We start from the raw sequence: 21,637 nt of genomic DNA on the forward strand, positions 1-21,637 counted from the left end.
GCAGCCCAAGCTGCTTGGAGAAGTGGCCTCCCGCTGCTGCCACGGTGGAGCGTGGCCTGGTGGTCACCCCCCGCGCACTGACACCCCGCCCGGCGCGCCCTGGACGCTGGGCTCCTTTGCCCACAGCCCGAAGCCCAGCAGAAGTCACGGAGGAAGCAGCTTCCCGCCACCAGCCCAGAGGTCTCAGGACAACGGGACGCGGAGAGAGGCCGCCACGTGCTGGTTTCGTTGTCACATGTGACGAGCCCTATTCTGCAAAGTGCCAGCGAGGAGTGCTGACGGTCGGCCTGGTCTTGTGCCCGCAGGTCCTCAGAGTTGGTTCCCATAAATCCAACCATTAGAGGCAACCGCGAGGCTCTGCATTCTTAGCGCTGCAACTCAAGCTTCTGAAAACTCCCCCCACGACCAGAGGCTGCAGCCATGGGGCCACTGAGGAGCACAAGGCAGGCACCGAGCTCGCTGCTTAAACCTGAGGCCGGGCAGTTTGCCTGGAACCTTCCAGCACATCGAGGCCCGTCTGTGACAGGGATGTGCTTGGGCGGCTCACCCAGCCCATGCGAGCGCTCAGGGCGTGAGCTGGGCCCCCCCGGAGGGATGCACTGGACAGGAGAGCTTACAAAAAGGATATTTATTAAATGAAAGAAAAAGCTGTTGGTGGGTCAAATAAGAAATAGATATACAAAACTTTACATCAGATCTCTCTACAGAGCAGACGGCCAGGCTGTGTGGAGCGGACCCTGTGCTGGAACCTGGTCACCAGCAGAGCCCCGGGGACCCGGGGACAGCGGGTCGCCCATCCACACGATGCCCTGCGTCACCTGGAAACGCTCTCGCATCCTGGTGGCTTTGGCTCTGAGAAGGCAGAAGACGCCGGGCCTCTCCTACACGGCCGTGTGGTGCTGGGCGGGCGCCCCAGCCTTCACCCTGCGCTGTGCCTGCCACTAGAGGGCACCCCACGGCGGCGAACCGCCGGCCCGGCTGCACTGTGGAGCTGCCGGTCTCGGGTGTGGTGCACTACTTCCCCATCCTTCCCGTGTAAAGCTTCTAAAAACACCTACTTCTGCAAAATACCGTTTCTGTATGTGGAACTTTGCAAATACACACGTCCTTTTGGAGAAAAGAAAACCCGTCGCGGGCCGGCAAGGGAGCAAGGCGGCACCGTTCGCCCGGCGGCGACGTGCAGGTCACATGAGGTCGAGCTCCGCCTCGAGCGCCGCGGCCATCTCGTCCGCCTCCGAGCTGCTGCCCTCGTCCTCGCCGCTGGAGCCCCGGCTGGACTCGCTGGCGGCGTCCTCCTCGTGTAGCTTCCTCTTGTGGCCTCTGGAAGACAAGCACCTCGCGGTGAGACGCCCCGGCGCGCGCGGCTCGGCTGTCGTCCAGCCGCTCGCAGAGAGGCCTCCACAGCCTCCACACGGTTCCGGGGTCGGGACACACGCTCCCTCTGCTCCCCTCACCACCAGGCTCTGCGTTTCGAAGGACCGAGAGGTGGGGATGGCGGAAGCCCAGCACGGCTGCTGGGGAAACACTGGCAGTCACGAGACCACAACAGAGGACCTGCTGCGGGCAGACAGGACAACACCTCTGTCACCAGTGGGCGAGAGGGGGGAAGGGGGCGAAAGGACAGGACGCCCCAGGGTCACCGAGCTCTCGGGCCTTGGCCGGCCTCCCGGAGCCAGGCCAGGACAGGGCTGAGGGCACTCCACTGTCCTCTCAGGTCCTCAGGCCACCGATGAACAGTGGCCACAGCACGAGGACGACACAAGAATGACGGGGGCTCTTTCCAGCGTCCGGCGCCCTCCCTGCCCCCACCCAGGGCTCTGAGGCTCGGGAGCCCGGCGCAGCCCCATGGACGCTGCCTGACGCCTCGCCAGCCCTCAGAACAGGCTCCGCGACGCTGGGGAAACGTCCCAGCTGGGCTGGGCTGACCATGTGGGGCTGAAACGGACACGTGGGCAGCCAGGCGACCTGGGACTGAAACCAGACGCCGCCGCCGTCCCCAAATCTCGTGAAAGCAAAGGAGCCTTCCCAACAGTCGACTCGTTTCGTCTGTGCGCAGACAATCTCGTAAAACAGAAACACGGCAGGGTGCCAACCCCCATGCTCTGCTCAGCCCGAGCCCTGTGCCCACAGGAGGGCAGAGCCTGCAGTCCAGCCAGTCCTTTCTGCATCTTTGAAAAACCTTCGAGTTTCTTTTTGTTTGATGAGAACGCGCTATGAGGTTAAGAAATGCATAACCAGAGCACGCTACAAACCAGTGAGCAGGCACCTCATGTGAGGGGCACCCAGCCAGTCAAGCAACCCAGAGGCTCAGAGCCGCTCGCTCCTCAGCTCCCAGCCCCGGAGACCCCACGGGGGCCCTCAGAGAGGGGGACACGGCAAGTAAAGTGATCGTGTGTGGCCTGTCAGCACCCAACACAGATTCAAAGTTGCGTCCTGACAGTGAGTGTCCCCCAAGGCTGGCAAGCTCTGCTTCCTAACTGCTCAGCACAGGGGCTGCCCCCAGGAACTGCGTGTTTCTTGCAAAGCAGCAAACCCATTTACTTTCTCGGAGAAATTCTTGCAAACAGAACAGTGACCAACTACGTCTGCATCTGTCGCTGGAATTTCTGGCCCAACCCTGTTTTTGTCAGAGAGGCGTAAGCCACACGCTGGTCTGCTCCCCCGCAGCTGCGGAGGGGCTCTGCACGCAGCGCCCCAAATGGATTCGGACGGGGTCTGGGCGAACCTGCATCACAGTGGTGCTGCCGTGGAAGCACGAGGGGTCACCACGGCCGAGCACGCATCAGCCCAGGGAGGGCTCCCGCCAAGGCCTGGGGCTGCGCCTGCACGTGCTATATGCCCACGGTCAACACACAGGAGCAGAAGCCTCCAGACAGGCCCGGACTGAGGGGTGGAGCTCACCACGCAGCCTGGGGTGCTGTCTGGGTCCCAACCTGTACGCGGTCAGCACTCACAACACACACAAAGCACCTTATGAAGGACCGACATCTGCCGGAGTCGGAGTCATAATTAAAATCGTACAAATCGTGATAAGAATCCACGCCACCACGAATGTAATATTCTGAAAATGTTTAAGTCTGAAGACTCTGCAGGTGATTTAAATGTTTCAGAAAGCAGAAGAAAGTGACCTCTGCCCTCTCAGGGTCACCTGCACAGACGTCTGTAGGTCTCGCCCCGGCCGCTACTGCTGGTGCAGCGACCCAGCAACACGGTGTGTTTGAGAGCCGTGTGGAGACCTGGCTAGGGGAGCGAGTGGGCGTGATGTCAGGACTGGACGGAAGGTGCCCGCCACCCCAGGGCAGCCTGTGGGCCTGGGCCCGCCCTCCGTGGGCGCTCGCCTGCCCGCACTCCCCTGGGGCCCGCCCTCACCTGAGGCCCCGGCCATCCGCCACGCTCCTTCCGCCGGGCGGCTTCAACTCGAGTGCGTGCTGCCTCTGGGCCCCTGGGGTCTTGGGCTCCCTGGGCTGAGGTCCCTTGTCCTCTCGCTCCTCGGGCTTCTTCTTCTCGCTGTCGCTGTCGTCGCTGCCTTCTCCTAGGATGTCATCCACCTGCCAAAGGGCGAGAGTCGGTGCTCACACAGCAGCCCCTCCTGGGGGGAGTGACAATGCCGCCGGCATGACCCGTGGACCCCGCCCCCGTTAGCGAGCACACACACGGTCCAGCACAGCTTCCGCGGGGATGCGCGTTCACGTCCAGCGCTGGGCTGCGGCTGGACAACCAGTAACAGCGCTGAGGCTCACAGGGTGGGTAACAGGGAGATAGGCCCTGGCCGTCCCACCTTCTGTGGGGTCCTGCACCCCAGGCCAGCATGGAACCTAACGGAGATCCTAGCTCTAGCCGGCCAGCACCCTGTACAGCGAATGGTGGGGCCTCCCTGAGGAGTGCGCAAGGCCAATGAGTCAACCCCAAGTCTGGGAGGGGCGCCCGCTAGAGGGGGCCTGTGTTTGGTCCTGACGACCTCAGGCCCCATCATTTCGGGAAGTGCCCAGTGAGGGCACCAGGAGCACAGTCGTGGGGAGGAGGTCAGCGGGGCGGCAGGGAGAGACGGGGCAGAGGCCGGCGGGGCGGCCCTCCCTCTGCTCTCTCTCCAGGACGTCAGCTTGAGCAGGCGGCATTGGGCTGTCGTCACCCCAGAGGCCACGGTTGGGGGGCTTGGCATGCAGAGCAGGGAGGGTGAGCCGGACCCCTGCACCACTCACGCACATGCACATGCGGGAGACGAGGAGTGAGGCCCCCTCGGCCGCAGAGCCCGCCTGCCAACACAGCCCCGCTCCCAACGCCCGTTCACGGCCATCGTCACTGGGGAGAGTGGACAGGAGCCAGGTCTCGACTGGGTCCTGCCTTTTGCCTGCTTGACCCTGGGGAAGGCTGCTGTGTGTGCTCAGCTCATGAGAACCCTGACTTCTTCCGGCGGAGCCCCGAGACAGGGAGGCCCCAGGACCTCCTCGCCAAGCTGGACCCTGCAGCCCTCCCCGCCTGCCCCGGGGGCTCTCTGGGCAACCAGGCCACCGCCTGCAGTGCCTGGAAGCCTAGAGCTTCCCTGAGTGCCGTGGGGCTGCGACAGGCTGCACGGGCGCAGTGACACCACTGAGGCACCTGGAACAGGACAGTTGAAAACTCTGCTGGAAGAGTATCCGGCCAGAGCAGCTCTGACCAGAAACCAGCGGTCACACCCAAGGAGCTCATGCTGACGTCAACTCCTTCAGGTCCTCGGCCTCCAGCAGCAAACAGACCGACAATAGACGCAAACAGCAAGGACCCTGAGCTCACAGGTTAAAATGGAGAAACATTTTGATCAACAGTTAATTACATGAAGCGGTGACTTTATCCTCAGGTCACTACAAGATCCTTAAATGTCACACACCGTACCAGCTCGCTGTTCAGCTAAAGGCACCTGGTTAACTCTGAGAAGCCACTGACACATTCAGGGGGCATATTTATTCTATTGGTTGTCGGGAAATTCATGACGTATTTTTTTCTATGTTTTTTGTTGCAAAAATGTGTCATGACTTTTCCGACAACTCAACACTTTGATAAGCAAACCTCCTACTAGAATCCTACTATTAAGTCTTGCTCTGGAATACGTACGGCCTTTAACTCTGCATCGTGCCTTTCCGAGAGAAAAAGGAATTTAAAAACCAGGTATTTTAAATGTGACTGCCAAGTGCACAATCTCGGGGGCTCACAAGTTGGGACGTGCCCTCTGGCCGTCGGCACCCGGCGTCTGGCGGATAGCTACCGCGCCTGCGTGCGGCTCTGCCAGCTGTGGGCAAGACGCTGGCGGGCGACTGAGCAGCCATGCTCCAGCCACGGCGGCACACGGATACCTGAGCTTGTGCCGCCATCTGCCTCCCTCATCCTGTTTTACGCACGTAAGTGTGCCGGGGCTCCCTTCACAAACCCTAAGGTAAATATTTTTAAATCTTAAGGAAAAACCTAAAACCAAGTACGTGAAGAGAAAAACAAAATTCACCTGTTACTGAATTAAGTGCCGAATCTCCCAAACAACAGTGCTACTGGACGTCTCACCATCAACCTAGAAGGTGCAGGACCACAGACAACCAGTGACACTTGGGCTGCGGTGACACAGGGCAGGCCCAGCGGGCACCGCACGCCCCTCCAGGCCCCACTTGAGTCCCCGGTCCTCGCACTTCTGTCTTCCCGTCACTCCCTCACTTAATCAGAACCCATAAGGAGAGGGGACCCGGCACGTGGGTAGAGTCCCCGCCGGGCCTCGCAGACAATTAACCCATTGTAAACACGGGTGAGGGGAGAGGGAAAAACCCTAAATCTCGGTGACTCCGGGATAGCTGTGAGTGGGGTGGAGAGTGACGTAAGCAGGTGAACGACCGCCATAGGTGAATGGGCACAGCGGCTCCCTCACAGGCCACCGTCCAGATGCCAAGTATGTGAACTGCGTGCTCCAGCCTCGGAAGGGACGGGTAAGCCCTAGCGCCACCAGCACAGACGTGTTTCTCTCCTTGGCCAGAAGAACACACACCCTGGTCATTCTCGCTAACACACTGCATTCGGTGAACAAAACCGGAAGCATCTGGACACACGGGAAGTCACTCTCTTGAGATGTGCAGAGAATGGAACAGAGGGGGTGGTGAGCAGCCTGTGCGGTCTGCCCAAGTTCATCTCAGTCTTTAAATCAAGCAGGCCACCGCCAGCAAAGGCCTGGGAGGTGGCAGTGGGACAAGGCCCGCCCTCTCCCTCGGCCCAAGCTGTCAATCAGAAGACAGCCTCGGAGGCCAGGTCTCAGCTGAGCTGTCCGCTCCCAGCAACTCCCTGCCTGGACTGCTGCTGCGGGCCCTGTTCGTCTGCTGGCTGACCTGGCAGAGTCCACAGGGACAGGCACCCTGGGAAATGAGGAATGAATTACAACACGTGTCCCCATCCCATCAGCATAATATTAACACGCTACTCTTGCGTATCATCTTCAGTCAACTGTTTCCTAGAGGTCAGTATGTGCTAATTATCTTAAGGTCCCTCGAAGTTCATGCAGTTAATTACACCAAGTGGTGGCTACCTACTTCCTAAAACACACACGTGTTAAGACACAGAATTGTCTATAACTGCTCTTTTTTGGGGGGGAACCACCCACACAGATGCCCGAGTCTCACAACTCTGCTGGCTGGTCCATGAACACCTCAGAAAATGATAAACCATCAAATTCAAGTTCACAGCCAGCTAAAGGTGGGTCAACAAAGAGACAGAACGAGGAGCAAAAGTGGCATTGATTTCTAACGAACCGCCAGTGAAAGAAAGACGACACGGTGTGGGGGCAGAAGTGGAGGGCCAGCCGCGGCAGCTCACGGGCAAGCACCCAGGACACACGTGTGTGTGCACATGTGCAAACAGGCCGGAAAGGCCCAGGTGGAGCAGGGCACGCCGCAGCTGGGAACCCACCAAGGACAAACTGCCAGCGTGCCCTGCGGTGAGGGGTGGGGATGAGGGCACACTGCCTACCCCCAGGACTCCGCTCCCCGGGCCGGCCTCCTGCCAGCTGCACCCCCTACAGCCCACACATCCGCCCCCAAGCCTGCTTATCAGCCTCTGTGCAAGCCCGGAGGCTCCTTTCACACTTCCCAGGGTGTAGGAGACCCGTAATGCTCACCACCCTCCAGGAAGGAGACCTTCCGAAAACCACACGTGGAGGGGAAGACGGCTTTAAACCTGAGACTCAGACTCGGGCGAAGGGCCGTGAGGGCCGGCGTTAAAAACCGTACCTGTGAACACAAACTGAAACGCCGGCACGGACGTGTGGCATCCGCCTCCCGCCGTCCTGAAAGCTGCTTGCTGGGCAGCTGTGAGAAGAACCTGCTTCATGGCAACGTTCCGGGGCCGGTGGGGACCACGCTGTGTTCAGAATACAGTCGTGACAGGCGGCCCTGGCCGCCACGCACCACAGACTCACTGGCAGGACGGGAAAGGAGCTCTGAAGACCTCGCGTACGCCAGCCCCTTGGTGCACTGTGGCCCTCTGGGTCCCCAGTACCGCGAGACTGCCTAGAGTGCTGATAAAACAGCAAGACCTTGCCCACGGAGAGACACCGGTGCAGGCGTTTTGTGGCCTCTTGGGGCCAGGTGACAACCTTAGGGCACTTTGGTGAATTGCACTAAACTGCCCTTTCACTCACCAGATGGCAAACGTACGCCCCACTTTCTCTGACACGTTAACATGTGCAGACAGGAAATGAGGCATGAGCTTGCTATGTTCACGGACATGCTTACAAACAAGCAAGTGTCGGCACTATGAAACAAAGTCCACAGTTACACACGACAGAAGCCCGATGTGCAGGACGGACAGCCGCCACCGCATGTGACACGTGGGCTGGGCGGTGCCCTCACCACCGACGTTGGAGCCCTGCAAACACCGAGGGCACTCCCGACCTTCTGCTGGGCAAAAAGCTGTTTCTGTGTGAACCCAATCCACAAAGTGTAACTGTGTGCCCCAACGCGACTAAAAACAAACAGGCGATCACACTACGTGCATATACGTTTATAACTCGTTACAAAATGCACACAGAGACCCTCTCAGACCTGGGTTTGCAATGCGGGTCTACAAAGCTGGCATGTCGCCTGGTGTGCGAGGACAAGTGGCTTAACACATGCGCACTCTGGGGTAGCCGTGGAACCCCTAGACACCAGTGAGATGTGTTTCCTGGTGAGCAGCTGAGCTGTGTTTAAAGAGAGGGCTCTGGCAGCAGAACAAAGAGGGGACGGAAATGACGGGACCAGGGCTGCTGGGGGGCTGGAGGGGTGTCTGGTCCTGGAGACGCCAGCTGTGGTCTTGATCATTTCCAGCAGGTGAGGACACAGTAAACCTATCTCCTGTCAACACTGGTCACAGCATGTCTGAAGACCCCCTCTGGTGGATTAAAATACAACTACAACAGGCTGGTAGTCACGGGGCACAGGCGAGCGAGCTCACAGTTCACAATCATCTCTTCTGGGACTCCCCAGTTACTGAGTGAGTAAAGGGCGCTGCCAGTCACGGTATAAAACTAGCCCAGGTGATGGGGGAAGATTTCATGATTCCTAAAACGTATGTGTATTTGAAATCAATGTTTTTGGCAGAGAGCCCACTGAAGGAACTCATGCAAAAACCGTTTTGTCATTTGACGAAACCATCACTGGCTGATAAATCAAGCCTGGACGTGCCCGAAGCAGCCCATCGGAGTGAATTCTCCAAAGGATGCAAACTACAGAAAGCAGAACGGAGCTGAGAAAGCCATCTATCCTGAAGCACCTCCAAGGGACACGAAGACCCTCCCCGTATCAGACAGAAGAGCCTTGGACGCTCTAGCGGACACAGCAGCTCTCGGACAGCGGGCCCATTTCCGCGCTTCTTCCGAGTGGAGCTTTCCTCTCCACCCTCGGGGGCGAGCAGGACGGAGCCTTGAGAGGCTGTGCTGTGAAGGGCGAGCAGAGGACAGCGACCTGCTTACTTGCCCTCCGTGCAGCCACCTTTCTGAACCCGCTGCTGGCGTTGAGCAGAGCCCCTTGGGGACTCGGGAAGCGGAAGGGACCTCGAGGTCTCGCAGGGCAGGGGCCGAGCACCGGCGCCACGCATGTCTCCTCGTGGTTAGGATGGAGTTGTGCTGTGCGGGGCCTGAGGCCGGTGCGTCAGGAAAAGGCAGCAAGCCCACCGTGCCGCCCCGGGACCCGCACAAACAGCCCCTCGCGGGGGGCACAATCTGAGGGACCCGGCGAGCCCGCAGCTGCCCCCCTCACCACGAGCAGCCAAGTGTACCCTTCAGTGACGCCAGAAGGCCCAGCCCAGGTGCAGCCCGCTCCTAGCAGCCGAGGGCACGGGGCCGGCGTGCTTTACTAAGTTTTAAGGGAGAGAAAACATCTCTCCTCTCAGCTGCTTGGGGCGACTCCATGGGGACTGTTCATGTCATGAAGCCGTGGGGACGGCAGCCCAGGCCAGCACCGCACGTCATGCCATGGAGAAAAGGTGTGAACGCCCCCCAGAGCCCAGCAACCCAGGAGGGGTGGGCCGGTCAGCTCCGCTAAGGTGGCACACACTGACCGCAGCCCCATTTTCCGGCTTGCCCGCCGCCCACACACACGAGCAGGTTCTTGCTGGGACCCAAACAGAAGCCGAGCCTCCCGGCACCCTCCATTTGTGACACAACAGCCCCAGGGTTCCCTGGGGTGGCGCCCGGGACGGCTCTCGCCTTCAATTCCTCTTGTTCCTGAAAGCAGCATCTTATTTTAAGGCTAATTTTTATTTCTGTAAGAAAGTTAGATTTCAGAGTGAGAGTCACGTTTAACACTCTCATTTGACATTTAAAATTTCAATCCCTCTAATAGGGTACAAACAAGAGCCCAAAATGTCATCACGACCTGACAAACTAGACAGGGTGTCTGCACGGTCACAGCAGTCAAGTCGCCCCGTAACGGGCCTGGGGAATGGACGGTGGCCAGGAGGAGAGCAGTGAGGGCCCCAGGGGTCCTCTCCCCACAGCCCCTCCTGGGTGGGTGGCGTTCCCCAGAAGACACCCCCTGCCTAGGCCTGGGCACAGAGAAGACATTTTTATGAAATGTACTAGCTAAGCGTCCATCAGGCAGAAGGGGGCCAGCCAGCAGAGGGACCACCCAGCTCATTCGAAACGGTTTAATCATCACAAGACAGACAAACTACCGTCTGCTGCTAATCTGAGGTTCTGGTCAGACTACACTGAATCCAGCCATTTACACTTTCCTGCTGGTGTTAAAAATAAACTTAAATACTGCCTTCCTCCTAAGCGTTTTCCCAGCATTCCCAGTGAGCACCGTGCCTTCTGCTGGCAGGTCCGTGTGCGGAGCGGGTGAGCGCTGCGGCTGGCGATGTCGCTAAGGTGAAGGGGGAGGGGCAGCTCCAGTCTCACAGGAGCCTGGTGGCGCTCTGAGCACCGCTGGTTACTTTCTCGGCGCTGGCCATTCGGTCAGCAGCCACCCAGGAACGACAGTGTGCTAACCACCTACAAACCTAGGGGCCTGGCCCATGACAGGAGGTGGGGACATAGGGACCAGGAGGGGCCCCTGGGACGCAGGGAACATGGGGCCGAGGACAGGCTGGGGTGACAGCTTCTGTTGTTTTGATGACCGGTGCAGCAGGGACACCACAGGAAAGCACGCTGTCATCGGTGTGTGCTTCAACTCCGCGATCCCCCAAGCAGGTGGACACCGGACGGCCACCTGGCACCGCCAACGCCGTGGGCCATCCTGGGCACTGCCAGCCGCCTAGCAGCATCCCTGGCCCCCACCCACGTGATGTCGGGAGCACCCCCTTTGAATGACAACCCCAGACGCTGTCATGCGCCCTTGGGGCGGGGCAGGGCAGGGAGTGGGAGAGGCGGGGAGGGCCGCAGCGGGAGTCACAAAGCTGAATAAGTGTACTTACAGCCAAATGTTGTGACACCCTGCTACGCCGCTTGATACTGTGGCCAGTCTCGTGTAACAGAAGCAAAAGTGCTAGTCCCGAGCACGCAGGCGCCACGAGCACGATTTCGGGCCCGCTGTGCGCCGGGTCCTGGTGGGGCTGGCCGCCAGGGTGACGGTGCCGCCGAGGGCACCGGCCTGCGGCCGCGGGGCTCACCTCTTTGTCCATACTCTCTAAGTCCTCCTTACACAGAGTGTACAGCGGCAGTGTCTCTGACATGCTGGGCTGTCGCTTTCTTCTAGAAGGACCAGGCTGCTCGCCATCTGGGTTATCTGGCCACTCTTCACCAAACTGCTGCTGATGCGGCTCAACGGCTCTGAAATGAACATTTCAGGTCCCACATGAGGAAGGTCAGTTTGAATTTACCTTTCCGGTCCTGAATCAGACTCCTGGCTCTTGGAACAGGCAAACAAACACATACACACAACCAGCGCACACTTCAGTTACAGAAACACGCGGGCTCGTCTGCTCGCTAACTCGGGTCTGCTGGCTGAACCGGGCTGAGGGACAAGCACGCTGGTTTCCTTCGGGTCAAAGCCGACACCTGGCTTCTAGCGACAAACTGCCACTGTTCACAGACATCCGTGTGGCTTGACTCAATTAGAACAAAGGGCCAATGTGAAGAGAGAGGATGGAAAGTTTCCTGGAAACTGGCAGGAAGGGTTACTGATCCTCAAAACCAGGTCAAGCAGGCCACAAGATCAGAAAAACAAAACTATTTCTATACTATCCAGGCTATAAAAACAGAAAATGGAACGGTGAGTTTAAGTAACAGATGGACCTGAGCGGAAGTTAAAGGACAGGGAAAGGTCATTCAGAATCATGTGCCCACTGTTTGGCTAAGCTGTTAACTGTTACTCTAGTAAACCCACTAGGAAAGACGGAGGACGCTTGCGCCCAGAGCCAACACCACTCACATGACAATTTTTCGATTACATTACAACTGCACTTCCATTTGAAACAGTTCCTTAAGCATCCCTGTACATAAACACTTTCACCTCAACGTGTCAGATCTCACGCACACACTTTCACGGATGCTACGACCGTCGGAATTACAGGGACTCGTGCAGGCTACTCGGTACACTCTCCTCCGAGAGGCCGTCTGTGGAGCTGGCTGCTCTGTGCGGTTGGGAACCGGGCGAGGAAACCTCCAGCCTCACTGCCGTCACCGACCACGAGCCCACTCACTAAGACACTGACCATGTCACAGTAAACATGCATTATTTTGAAGAAAAATGAGGGGATTAAGTCTAAACCACAAAATTAAGGAGCAAATGTATTAAGCTAACCACATAGCTAACGAAGGAAAGTTTTTTTTAACCTGGAAACATTAAAGGCTATCTAAAAAACGCTGATCTCTGCTTATTCACCAGTCAGACTAGAGTGGACCCTTGAAGAACACGGGCTGGAGCTGCATGGGTCCACCTGGACGTGAGCTTTCTGTTTCTGATGTGCAGTTGGGAGTCCGTGGCTATGGGGGGCTGCACTGATCTGCACCATTCTCTGTGGGGATTTGAGCACCCCGCATGTTGGTACCTGCGGGGGTCCTAGAACCCCGTGGGTGCCCAGGGACAACTTAAAGTTTTTGGGCAGTCAAGTTACACGTGGATTTTTGACTGCACAGGGGTTGGTGCCCCTAACCAACCCCCGTGCTGTTCAAGGCTCAGCGCCCTGAAGTGCTAACAGCTCCAGCACCTCACTTTCCGTTTTCCGATGTGGACATAGGACACACTTCAGTTCACACCTGCTGACCATCAGCTCCAAATACCTAAAGCTCCAGTTGTCTGAATATAAATATGAAAAAGCGGCAAAAACAAATATATACTCCCTCACCAACAGAGTGGTTTCCTAGTTCTAACAAACACACGAGATGTGAGGCCAAGCACATCTGTCTTCGGAAGCTCCCAGGAGGCCCCGGGACCTCCGGCTGCGTGGAGCCCGGTCTGTGGCCCAGCAGCTCCAGTGACCACAGCTGGGCTGGCTTCATGGGCACGAGTGCTGGAAAAGGCACGACGCCCTTCATCTTGTGAGACCTTGTGACTCGGTCACCAATCCGAGGGTTCCCGAGACCCCTCAGGGCGCCTACAAGACGCCCCTTAGCCTTTGCCATACTGGGGGCGCACCTGCACCAAGCAGATCTCAGCAGACTGACACCGGTGGGGAGGACCGCTGTCGTTGCTAAGCCGCAGAGGTTTGCAAAGTGCAAACAAGTTACTTTTCTCACTGTGTTTCTTTTCGGTTCAGGAAAGTTATTTTTCATTTAACAAGTGTTACTGTATTAACATGTAATGTTTCACTGTTACTTAAAAATGAACGAATGAATAGTTTAAAGATGTCTCACTTCTAACTTCTCACATCATAGGTAGGACCTGTGCTCACTGTGCTTCTGGGGAGGCGATTTCCCTCCCCCGCCCCCCCCCCCACCTGAACCCGAGACCCTGACAGACACACACGGAGGGCTGGATGGTGGAGAGAAGGCAGTCTGGGACCCTGGGGCCATGAACGGCACAGCAGTAACCTTCTGGGTCATTTCTGCTCAGACAGCCCAGGGGCCGGCCATCTGGAAACCCCACTTCCTCTATGCTGCGGAGACGACCAAGACGTGGGCTCCCCACTCCACAAAAGGTAAAGTGCACGACAGCTCGACTCACCCTGATGTTACCAGGAATGTCGCCACGCCCGTGCAGAAACAAAGGCCCACGAGCACCCCCCCCCCATCCCTGCACAGGCCATTTCCTGAGCCCTCCTCGCGCAGCTGAGACAACGGGGGTGGGTGTGGGTGGTGTTAAGACAGGGATCCCTTTTTTCTTATATAAATTGGTCATTTCATCAACTTTGAAAACAGAACTCTCAACAAGCTGTACAGACATTCATTAATCTTAGGAGAACATATGGTTTCCTGGATGTACAAGTGAGAATTGCAACAGGTTATTTTGGAAAAAAGTCTTAGGTCTCCTGACACCATGAACTAGGCTAGGAAATGTGCTCGCTCTGCAGCCAGTTTACGTGGCGAGTGCGGCTTAAGGAGTTGTGTTAACGCCCTTTTGTAAACCTAAATGGGCTGGCAATAACTTAAGAAAATTAATATTTTGGTGGAAGTCACACTTCCCAGTTCAAAAAAGAAGAAAATGTCATCAGAAATCAACTCATTAGAACCAACTGCCGCCTCGCGTGCTTCCCTCAGAAAAGGCGGCAGAGGTGAAATACGTCACATAAATGAGACACGTTCCAGGACAGACGTGTGGCTGTCTCTCGCCGGGTTGTTGTGTTATACGAGGGAAAACGAAGAGCTCGACTTCCACTGACGTTCACCTTGCCGCCTACGTCTGTCTTCAGAGGACCCATGGCTTCCCCCTCGTCTCAGAAGTGCCCAGCCGGCCGCGGCATTGCAGCTGGGCTGAGCAACCCGCCACTTCTGTCCCTGATCGTTACACGCCCCAAGGCTTTAGACAACACGCCTTTGGTCTTCACACTTAAGGGAAACAAGTATTTGTGATTTTACTTCCGACAGTGTGACAAGCAGATGCCTCAACTTAAGAACCACACAGGCCACTAAATGAAAGAGCGAACGCTCCAGTTAAGAGCTGAGGTGTATCTAGGCTGGATTGTAACAGACTGGAAGCCAAGAGACCAGAAACTTCTAGCTTTTTCGCAGAACCGCATTGCCAAAGAAACCACAGGCCGGTGTGACGACAGCTCGTAAGGATCTGACCGTCCCCTTAGGCCCCACAGTGAACAGCTGGGCTTTGGGCGCCCCCATAAGCCCCCTCCCTGTGAGCTGCAGCTGACAGGTTTCGCCCCCCTGGCCTCACTTCAGCGCACACCTGACGCGGCGTCACACTTCGACCTACTCCAACTACCACACGCCACGTAATGTAGCCTCCAGCAGAAATGGCGGCACATGTGTGAAATGCACGCTGGAAATGGAGCCCGGCTGCCGGGGCAAGCCCCCCTCCATGTCCCTTCACTGCTGAATGTAGCGAATCTGCGTTACTCCGCGACAGCTCACTCCAGTTCACCCCTGCAGCGACCGTCTCAGTGAGGGGGGTCTTGGGAGGGCTGCCAACTCCACCACACGGCGGGCACTGACTGAGTCAAGTGAAGGAAGGTGCAGCAGACCCTTGAACACGGGCTGGACCCGCACAGCTCCACCCGGAAACCAACGTTTTCGTTTTGATCCGCAGTTGGGAGTCCGCGGACGTGGGGGGCCGAGTGTGCACAGACCTCCGCCATTTACATGGGGGCCTGAGCACCCGGATTCTGGTACATGCGGCGGGGGGGTGGGGGGTGGACAGGAACTGAAGCTTTGGGGGAGTCAAGCTGTGTGGATGATCGACTATGCGGGGCTCAGTACCGTGACCCCCAGGTTGTTCAAGGGTCAACTGTGTTAAAGCTGAAAGGTTAAGTCCATAAAGGGACAGCTTCCTAAAAAGTGCAACACTCTCCTCTGTGGCTGTGTCCGGAAACCCCAGATTCATCCCGGGCCCTCCCCGCTCTGGTCCCATGGCCCAGTAGATACTGGGGGGCTTTAGTCTCCCTCCTCACTTGGCACTACCATCCCCATAGTGCCACGACGTCCCCACTGGGTCCAGGGGACCCCGCACGGGAGCCCACGGCACCTCACACCTGGCTGCTCTGAGGGGCTTGGCCATCACGGCCACTGGGCTCTGGCTGTCCCACCACAACAGCGGCCAAATCAACATGGAGGGTCACGGCACTGTTCTCGTGAAGGACAGGAGGAATTGAGGCGCATCAGGGAATCTCCTGAAGGACCCACTGTTCCCAAGCTGCCCCCCAGCCCCCCAATCGGCGCTGCTCCAAAACCTTCTCCCAGCGAAACCCCTTCTAACTGCCTCCGCCCCCGACCGCCCCCATCCGTCCAAGGACCCACGAGGCCAGGTCAGGCGGGACTGCAGCACCTCACGTCCCAGGGCAAAGCTGAGCCGGGTGCCCGGAAGGGGCTTGAGACAGTCGAGCTGCACACGGCACATCTCCCCGGGTCTACTTTCAAATGGAGGAGCCTCAGAAACAGTGACCTCACCACTTGAAGAGCATTTCAGCACTAAAACCAAACACACGCCACACTCTCCGCGGAGGAAGGTGAACTCAGCCCATCCTGGAAAACCAGTGGGAGAGCCACCTACGTCCGAAACCCTCTGGGACAATGAGACAGAGCTACGGACCAAAAGTCAAGTTTCTGCAGGGTAATCTGGACGAGCTGAAGATGCACTTCTGTCCTGGCTGCAGGTCCTCCGCAAACATGGCGGTAAGCCCATCATGTGCGTTAGCTGAGCCTTCACCGAGCAGCAAGCGGGTTAGCTGCTGCTCTGGCAAGAGTGACCGACTGCCAGACACCTGCTATGCTGCGTTCCAAGAAAAGGCTGCACCTGAAAAATATTTACCTGAACTAATAGATCACCACAGGATTTTTAAAAAGAGGGTGGACTTCAGGAGTCCACTGTGGGAAGGATCTCAGGAAAGGCCTTACAATGAATACTACACACTCTAAAGTGATGAAGCTGTAAGTGTGACCACAGAGGGAAACATCCAGAACCCACATATCGAACGAGGGCGAAGAGTGGGGTGCAGCTGAGTAAGAACCAGGAGGGACTGCTGCCAACGTGGGCACAGCCCCCTTCACTTAAACAGGCACCCTCACCATCAGAACACTTTTCTAACCTACATGTTTCCCAGAGCAGACAAGGCAAGAAAATGACAAAGACCCCGTGAGGCAGGTGAAGGACACAGTGCCAGTGGCGAGTCACCACGGGCGCTCTCACCCCCGCTGGCCACCAGCAGGGCGAGAGTGAGGAACCCAGCCTGGGAATACAACAGACGTGACGTGACGCGCCTGATGGCCGAGCTGGACCTAAGGAAAGGGTGGGTCGCGTCCCGCCGAGTGGGGCTGGGACGCCCAGCAAGCTCCGGCAGCTACCTAACAGCATTCACTACAGAGCGGCCGACCCTGACCTCAGCACTCCCGCGTGGGAGGAATGTGAGCTGCAGCACAGAGGTAACCAGTTAAACGGTTGAGCTCCATTAGTGATGCTTTTAGTTCCAGTAACAACACCGAGCAGAAGCCCAGCTCACCCTGCCTTCACCCAGGGAGTCTGTCCCCGGCCTGAGCCCAGCGGCGGGGTCAGCGACAGCTCACCCAGCCCTCGGGGGCAGCTCCATGTCCACTCAGAGGGAACCCTGGCTCCCGTCAGACTCTGAAGTGTCGCTGTGGCCGGGGAAGGCCAGCGGGGTGACTCCAGGTCGGTCACTGCCCATCCCTGAACAGCATCCAGAGGGGAGCCCGTCAGGAACCGGGGCGGGAGGAATGCCACCACCACCAGTGGGCTGCTCGCAGCGCGTGGGTGGTGCTCTCCAGACAGGAGCAGGGGCACGGGCGGAGGACTACACATGTGCACCCCGGAATTTCTGACCAATGGCTGCTCTTCGGAAAACAAAACCTCACCCCTCGTTTAAATCTCAGAGGCAGTCCTACGGTCATTACCAAGTGCTACACGAGGGATGTCCCGTCAATGCAGGGGAAGGGAAGGGGTACACAATGGCAGACGCGCCTCCCTGGCCGCAGCTGCCCTCCACGCCCCTCCCCTTCCTGTTCGGGCAGCGCTGGGCCTAATCCACTCAGATCTCTCTCCTTTATGGCCCTATTTACAAGCTGCCATCGCCACCTGTCTGGTCTGAGCATGGGGCGGGCAGGATGGGTGGGGAGGCCGGCTCCCTGCACCGGCGCAGAGGGCCAGGCAGTCAGGGGTCAGGTCCAGACCCGCCCAGGGCCGTGCTCTGCTGGGAGGGCACGAACCTACGTCAGGGCACGTGTCTGACCAGCAACGGAAACTGCTCGTGGCGGGCAGCGCTGAGCCCACGAGTGACGTGTGCCCCCCTACACACGTGTTGGACATTTCACAGGCTAGACCACGGATCTGTTCCAGCTCTGGAGCCCAAGACAGGACAGAAGAATAAGCAGAAAGGCCCGATGTCTAAGTGGGTGAGCCGTTTCCATGAGATGGGAGCCAGCGCGCTCAGCCAGGACTGGGCACACCCCTAACTGCACAGGCACACGGGGAGGCCGGCCCTGCTGGTTGGCGGCAGCCCAGGCGCGGCGCGCATGTACCTGAAAGAGGAGTGCTCCGCGTGGACCGGCAGGCAGCCGGGGGGCCCGGGGCCCGCAGCGCCCTTCCGGATGAGCTTGCCCGTGTTGGCGTCGTAGATCCGGGCTTCGGGGCCAGGCTGGGCCCTGGGATGGACGGGCGTTGGGTGGAACAAGGTGGTCGGAAGTGCGCCCGGCCTGTCAGGAAAGGCCGTCGGGCCGTCCTCCCTGCGGGGGAGAGCAGGGCCCATGAGAAAATACTGGTCACCCTCCACCTGAGCTGCGAGCCGTGAGGATGAAGACACGGACAAGGCTTCTTAAACCCTAGGGCGCAAGCACCGGGCGCCCAGTGACACTGACGGCACCATGCACAAGGAGCACGTGCCCCACCGGAACGTCAGCGTGGTGTCTGCCGCTTCCGGCACGTCCATCTGACTTTCCCTCTGAACACATATTCAAACCGACTGACAACAGGGAGCACCTCCCACGCCTTTCTCAACAAAACAGGCCCTCTCACGTATTTCTCGCCTCTTTCTTGCCCCTGCCACCTCTGAGGATTTACAACCCGCAGGGTGGAGCCCCCGCCCCTGGTCACCGCTCCCCTGGTACACCAAGACTCTATACACATGCTGTGCGGCTCACTAACTCCCCGCAGCCGTGAAAGGAACACGCGCAAAACAGGATCTGCTGCTAAAAGCCGTCCTGCGTAGCAGGAACACCAGCTGACTTCTCCCCTAGGCAGTAATGGTCACCTATTTAAGACGCCCTGTGTATGGGGAGCCTGGAGGAGCGGTGGCGACGTGGTCAGGGCACAGGCGGGAGGGCTGAAGGGAAGCAGCGACCCACACCCGAGCCTCCCTTTCTCGCCTACACACCGGGGACGGTGAGCCTGGCCTGTGCAATACCGTGCACACAGCTCCGAGCAGAGGCTGGCGGCCGAGGCGAGCTCTCCAGGAGACTGGGCTCGGGCGAGTCGCCAGGGTGGCCGTGGGTTTGCTCACCTCTGTGCCTTGCCGCAGTCGTCGCTCAGCGGGAACAGATGCTCATCCACCTTCTCCCAGCGCTCCAGGCAGCTCCACAGCCAGTCGGGGCTCACCACGTGAAGCCGACCGCACTCTTGGGCCTGGCGCACCTTCTCCGTGCCTATGGTGGAACAGCGGCTCTCAGCTCCATATGCTGCTGTCGAGGGGACCTCGTACTAACAGTGTGACACGCACAGGACAGCCCACACGCACGCGGATGCCCAGACGGCAGACGTGAAATCAGTCAAATTAGAATTTCACCACCACGTGATTAGCAAGGTACTCTCAACAGGCGACAACTCCGGAAGGGGCTTCTGAAAACTCCCGTGGATGAGGAGTCGTGCTTGTTTTCAGGAGTCCCCTCGGTCGCCCTGTCCCCCACCCCCAGGCAGGACCCAGGCAGGTCCAGAGGTGGGCCGGCTGCTTACCGGCACGCGCGGCGATCAGGTGGGTGGCCCGGTCAGGGGCGTCTGGGTCCAGCACCAGCTGAGTGAGGACCTTGGCTCCCAGGGCCGTGGCGTGGTAGTGCTCCCGCGTCTTCTCCACCGGGAAGTTGGTGGGGTGCAGGCCGCTGAATATTACGGCCACGTCTGCCAGCACCCTGCTCTTGAGCTCGGGGACGATCTTCCGGATGTCAGGGGCTTCCTGGGCCTCCCCGCGCAGGTGGCGGTCATACCTGGCGTAGTAGTCGGAGTGTACGCGGGCCAGGATCTCCTCCAGGTAGACCAGGTGATCGTCGGCATCTGCGTCTTCCTCTTCCTCCTCCTCCTCCACGCTCTGGTCCAGGGACTCGCCCACCGTGATGCCCGACTGCTCACTGTTCTGGGACTCGGTCTCAGCCTCCTTCCTGTCGGCACAGCTGCCCCCCAGCCCGCAGAGGCCGTCCCGCTCACTGTCCTCCTGCAGCTCCAGCTGGACACCAGGCACGGGCTCTGAGGAGTGATTTGCCCCCGCCGGCCTTTCTCCACCTGGGCCGGGGGGCCCGCTCTGTGGCACTACCTTCCCGGCGTCCCGAGCAGCCTTGGGCTTTTTCTGGCCCCTCTTCCCCCCAGTTTCGCCATCAGAGGTGACGGAGGACTGACCCTCCGAGTCGCTGCTGCTCTCGCTATCACTGGACAACTCGAAGTCCAGGTCACTGCCCGCCACGCTCTGAGCTGGCCGCTTTTCTGCCGATGTCCGACCGTGCTGTTGTGCACACACCGGGGCGCCCCTCCCATCGGCCAGGGGGGCACGGGCGGCAGGTCGGGCAGCCCTCTCCTCTGCCTGGCCGGGTGGGGGCCAGTCCCCATTGAGCTCCCTCATGGGCTTGCAGAGGCCGTTGCTCTGCTCGACCCCGGCCGCCTGCCTGCCCTCCTCGGGCTCCTTGGCGGAGGGAGCCTGCTCTGCAACATCGGCACCTTTAGGAGGATGGCCGCCTGCACGTGGACACAAAAGGAGAGGTCACCGTGGCTTCTCCCGAAACAAGAAACTGATGTCTAAAGCCCACACAGGATGCACCAATACTGGCTCTGACCACACTGCACGGTGGAGGGGAGAGTACGGGCTCGTGGGCCACACGTGCTCACTTTGCCTGGGTTCTTACAATACTCAAAAACGTACAAAACGCGCAGTCCACAGGCCACGCCGTCGGGCCACACCTTCTATTCGCCTAGACCTCTAGTTCTAGCTCAGTGGCTGCGAGTGTAACTGTGTGCCTCGAAATATTTTATTTAAATATTAAAGGTCACGAGAATCACTTTAAACACAAACTAAATTTTCTTCTGAGAGACATAGACTTCACGCTGCCTGACGGTCTCAGCCACACCACTGGGCAGGTCCTGCGGGTGCAGTGTCACCGCTGAAGCCACAGCCCACATGCCATGTGCGAAGGGACACCAAACGTAGACAACTCCCAGGGTTGTGCTTCCTTTTAAGGAGAACCAGGATGAAGGGCAGTGTTCAGACGTACTGACTTAAGGAGGTTTCTTTACTCATTACTCAACTAGAAAAATGTTCAGGTCAGTACTATAAAAACAACCCCAAACTGAGACCAAATAACACGCTTTTCAGCATAACACAAATAAAGCCAACAACCTAACTACTGAAATACATATAAACAAAAAGAAACAATTTAGAGCAGTCACAACAAAGATAAGAGAAAACAGGCAGGAAAGCAAATGCGACCTTCTCTGAGCACCAGATGGGGGTTACCGACCTTTCTTTCTCGCCTGGGACTCCCGGGACCCAGGGGGAGCATTGATGTCCCCTGTGCCCTGGAAGTAGACGTATTTTTTCACGGTGATCAGATTGGGGGCAAATTTCCAGACATCTTCTCGATCATCAATAATGCAAACCATTGAGTCTCCACAAGGAAATAGATTTCTAGAAGTAAAAACGTATCAGAACTATTAGTACAATTTACAAAAAATAGTCGCAACAGTATTTTATATGTGACCAGCAGACAGAAGGAGACTAATCAGAAACAGATGCAAATGGAAAGGTTTTGTTTACCTCATATTTAACCTGTTTCTAGAGAAAGTAACATTAAAACAGTTTTCTCCACTAATACTTTTTTTTTTTTAATTGGGACATGGGGGTGGGG

The 21,637-nt window shown here is 58.0% G+C and overlaps 1 protein-coding gene across 3 annotated transcripts in view; it reads right to left on the reverse strand.

The window, feature by feature from the left end:
• Positions 1 to 610: 610 nt before the first annotated feature.
• Positions 611 to 21,637, reverse strand: part of CTDP1 (CTD phosphatase subunit 1) — a 38,495-nt gene continuing 17,468 nt past the window's right edge. For 2 of the 3 annotated variants that reach the window (XM_019643387.1, XM_019643389.1), the window contains 7 exons: positions 21,251 to 21,417; positions 19,485 to 20,471; positions 19,036 to 19,177; positions 18,059 to 18,262; positions 11,092 to 11,251; positions 3,370 to 3,548; positions 611 to 1,320 (listed from right to left, as the gene is read on the reverse strand). In XM_019643387.1, coding sequence (XP_019498932.1) covers positions 1,185 to 1,320; positions 3,370 to 3,548; positions 11,092 to 11,251; positions 18,059 to 18,262; positions 19,036 to 19,177; positions 19,485 to 20,471; positions 21,251 to 21,417 — 1,975 coding nt within the window. In that variant the 3' untranslated portion in view covers positions 611 to 1,184. Of the gene's footprint in view, positions 1,321 to 3,369; positions 3,549 to 11,091; positions 11,252 to 18,058; positions 18,263 to 19,035; positions 19,178 to 19,484; positions 20,472 to 21,250; positions 21,418 to 21,637 lie in introns of those variants that run through there. The other variant, XM_019643388.1, reaches the window with a different exon arrangement.

This window comes from Hipposideros armiger, unplaced genomic scaffold (genome assembly GCF_001890085.2).
Source record: "Hipposideros armiger isolate ML-2016 unplaced genomic scaffold, ASM189008v1 scaffold_77, whole genome shotgun sequence".
NCBI lineage: Eukaryota > Metazoa > Chordata > Mammalia > Chiroptera > Hipposideridae > Hipposideros > Hipposideros armiger.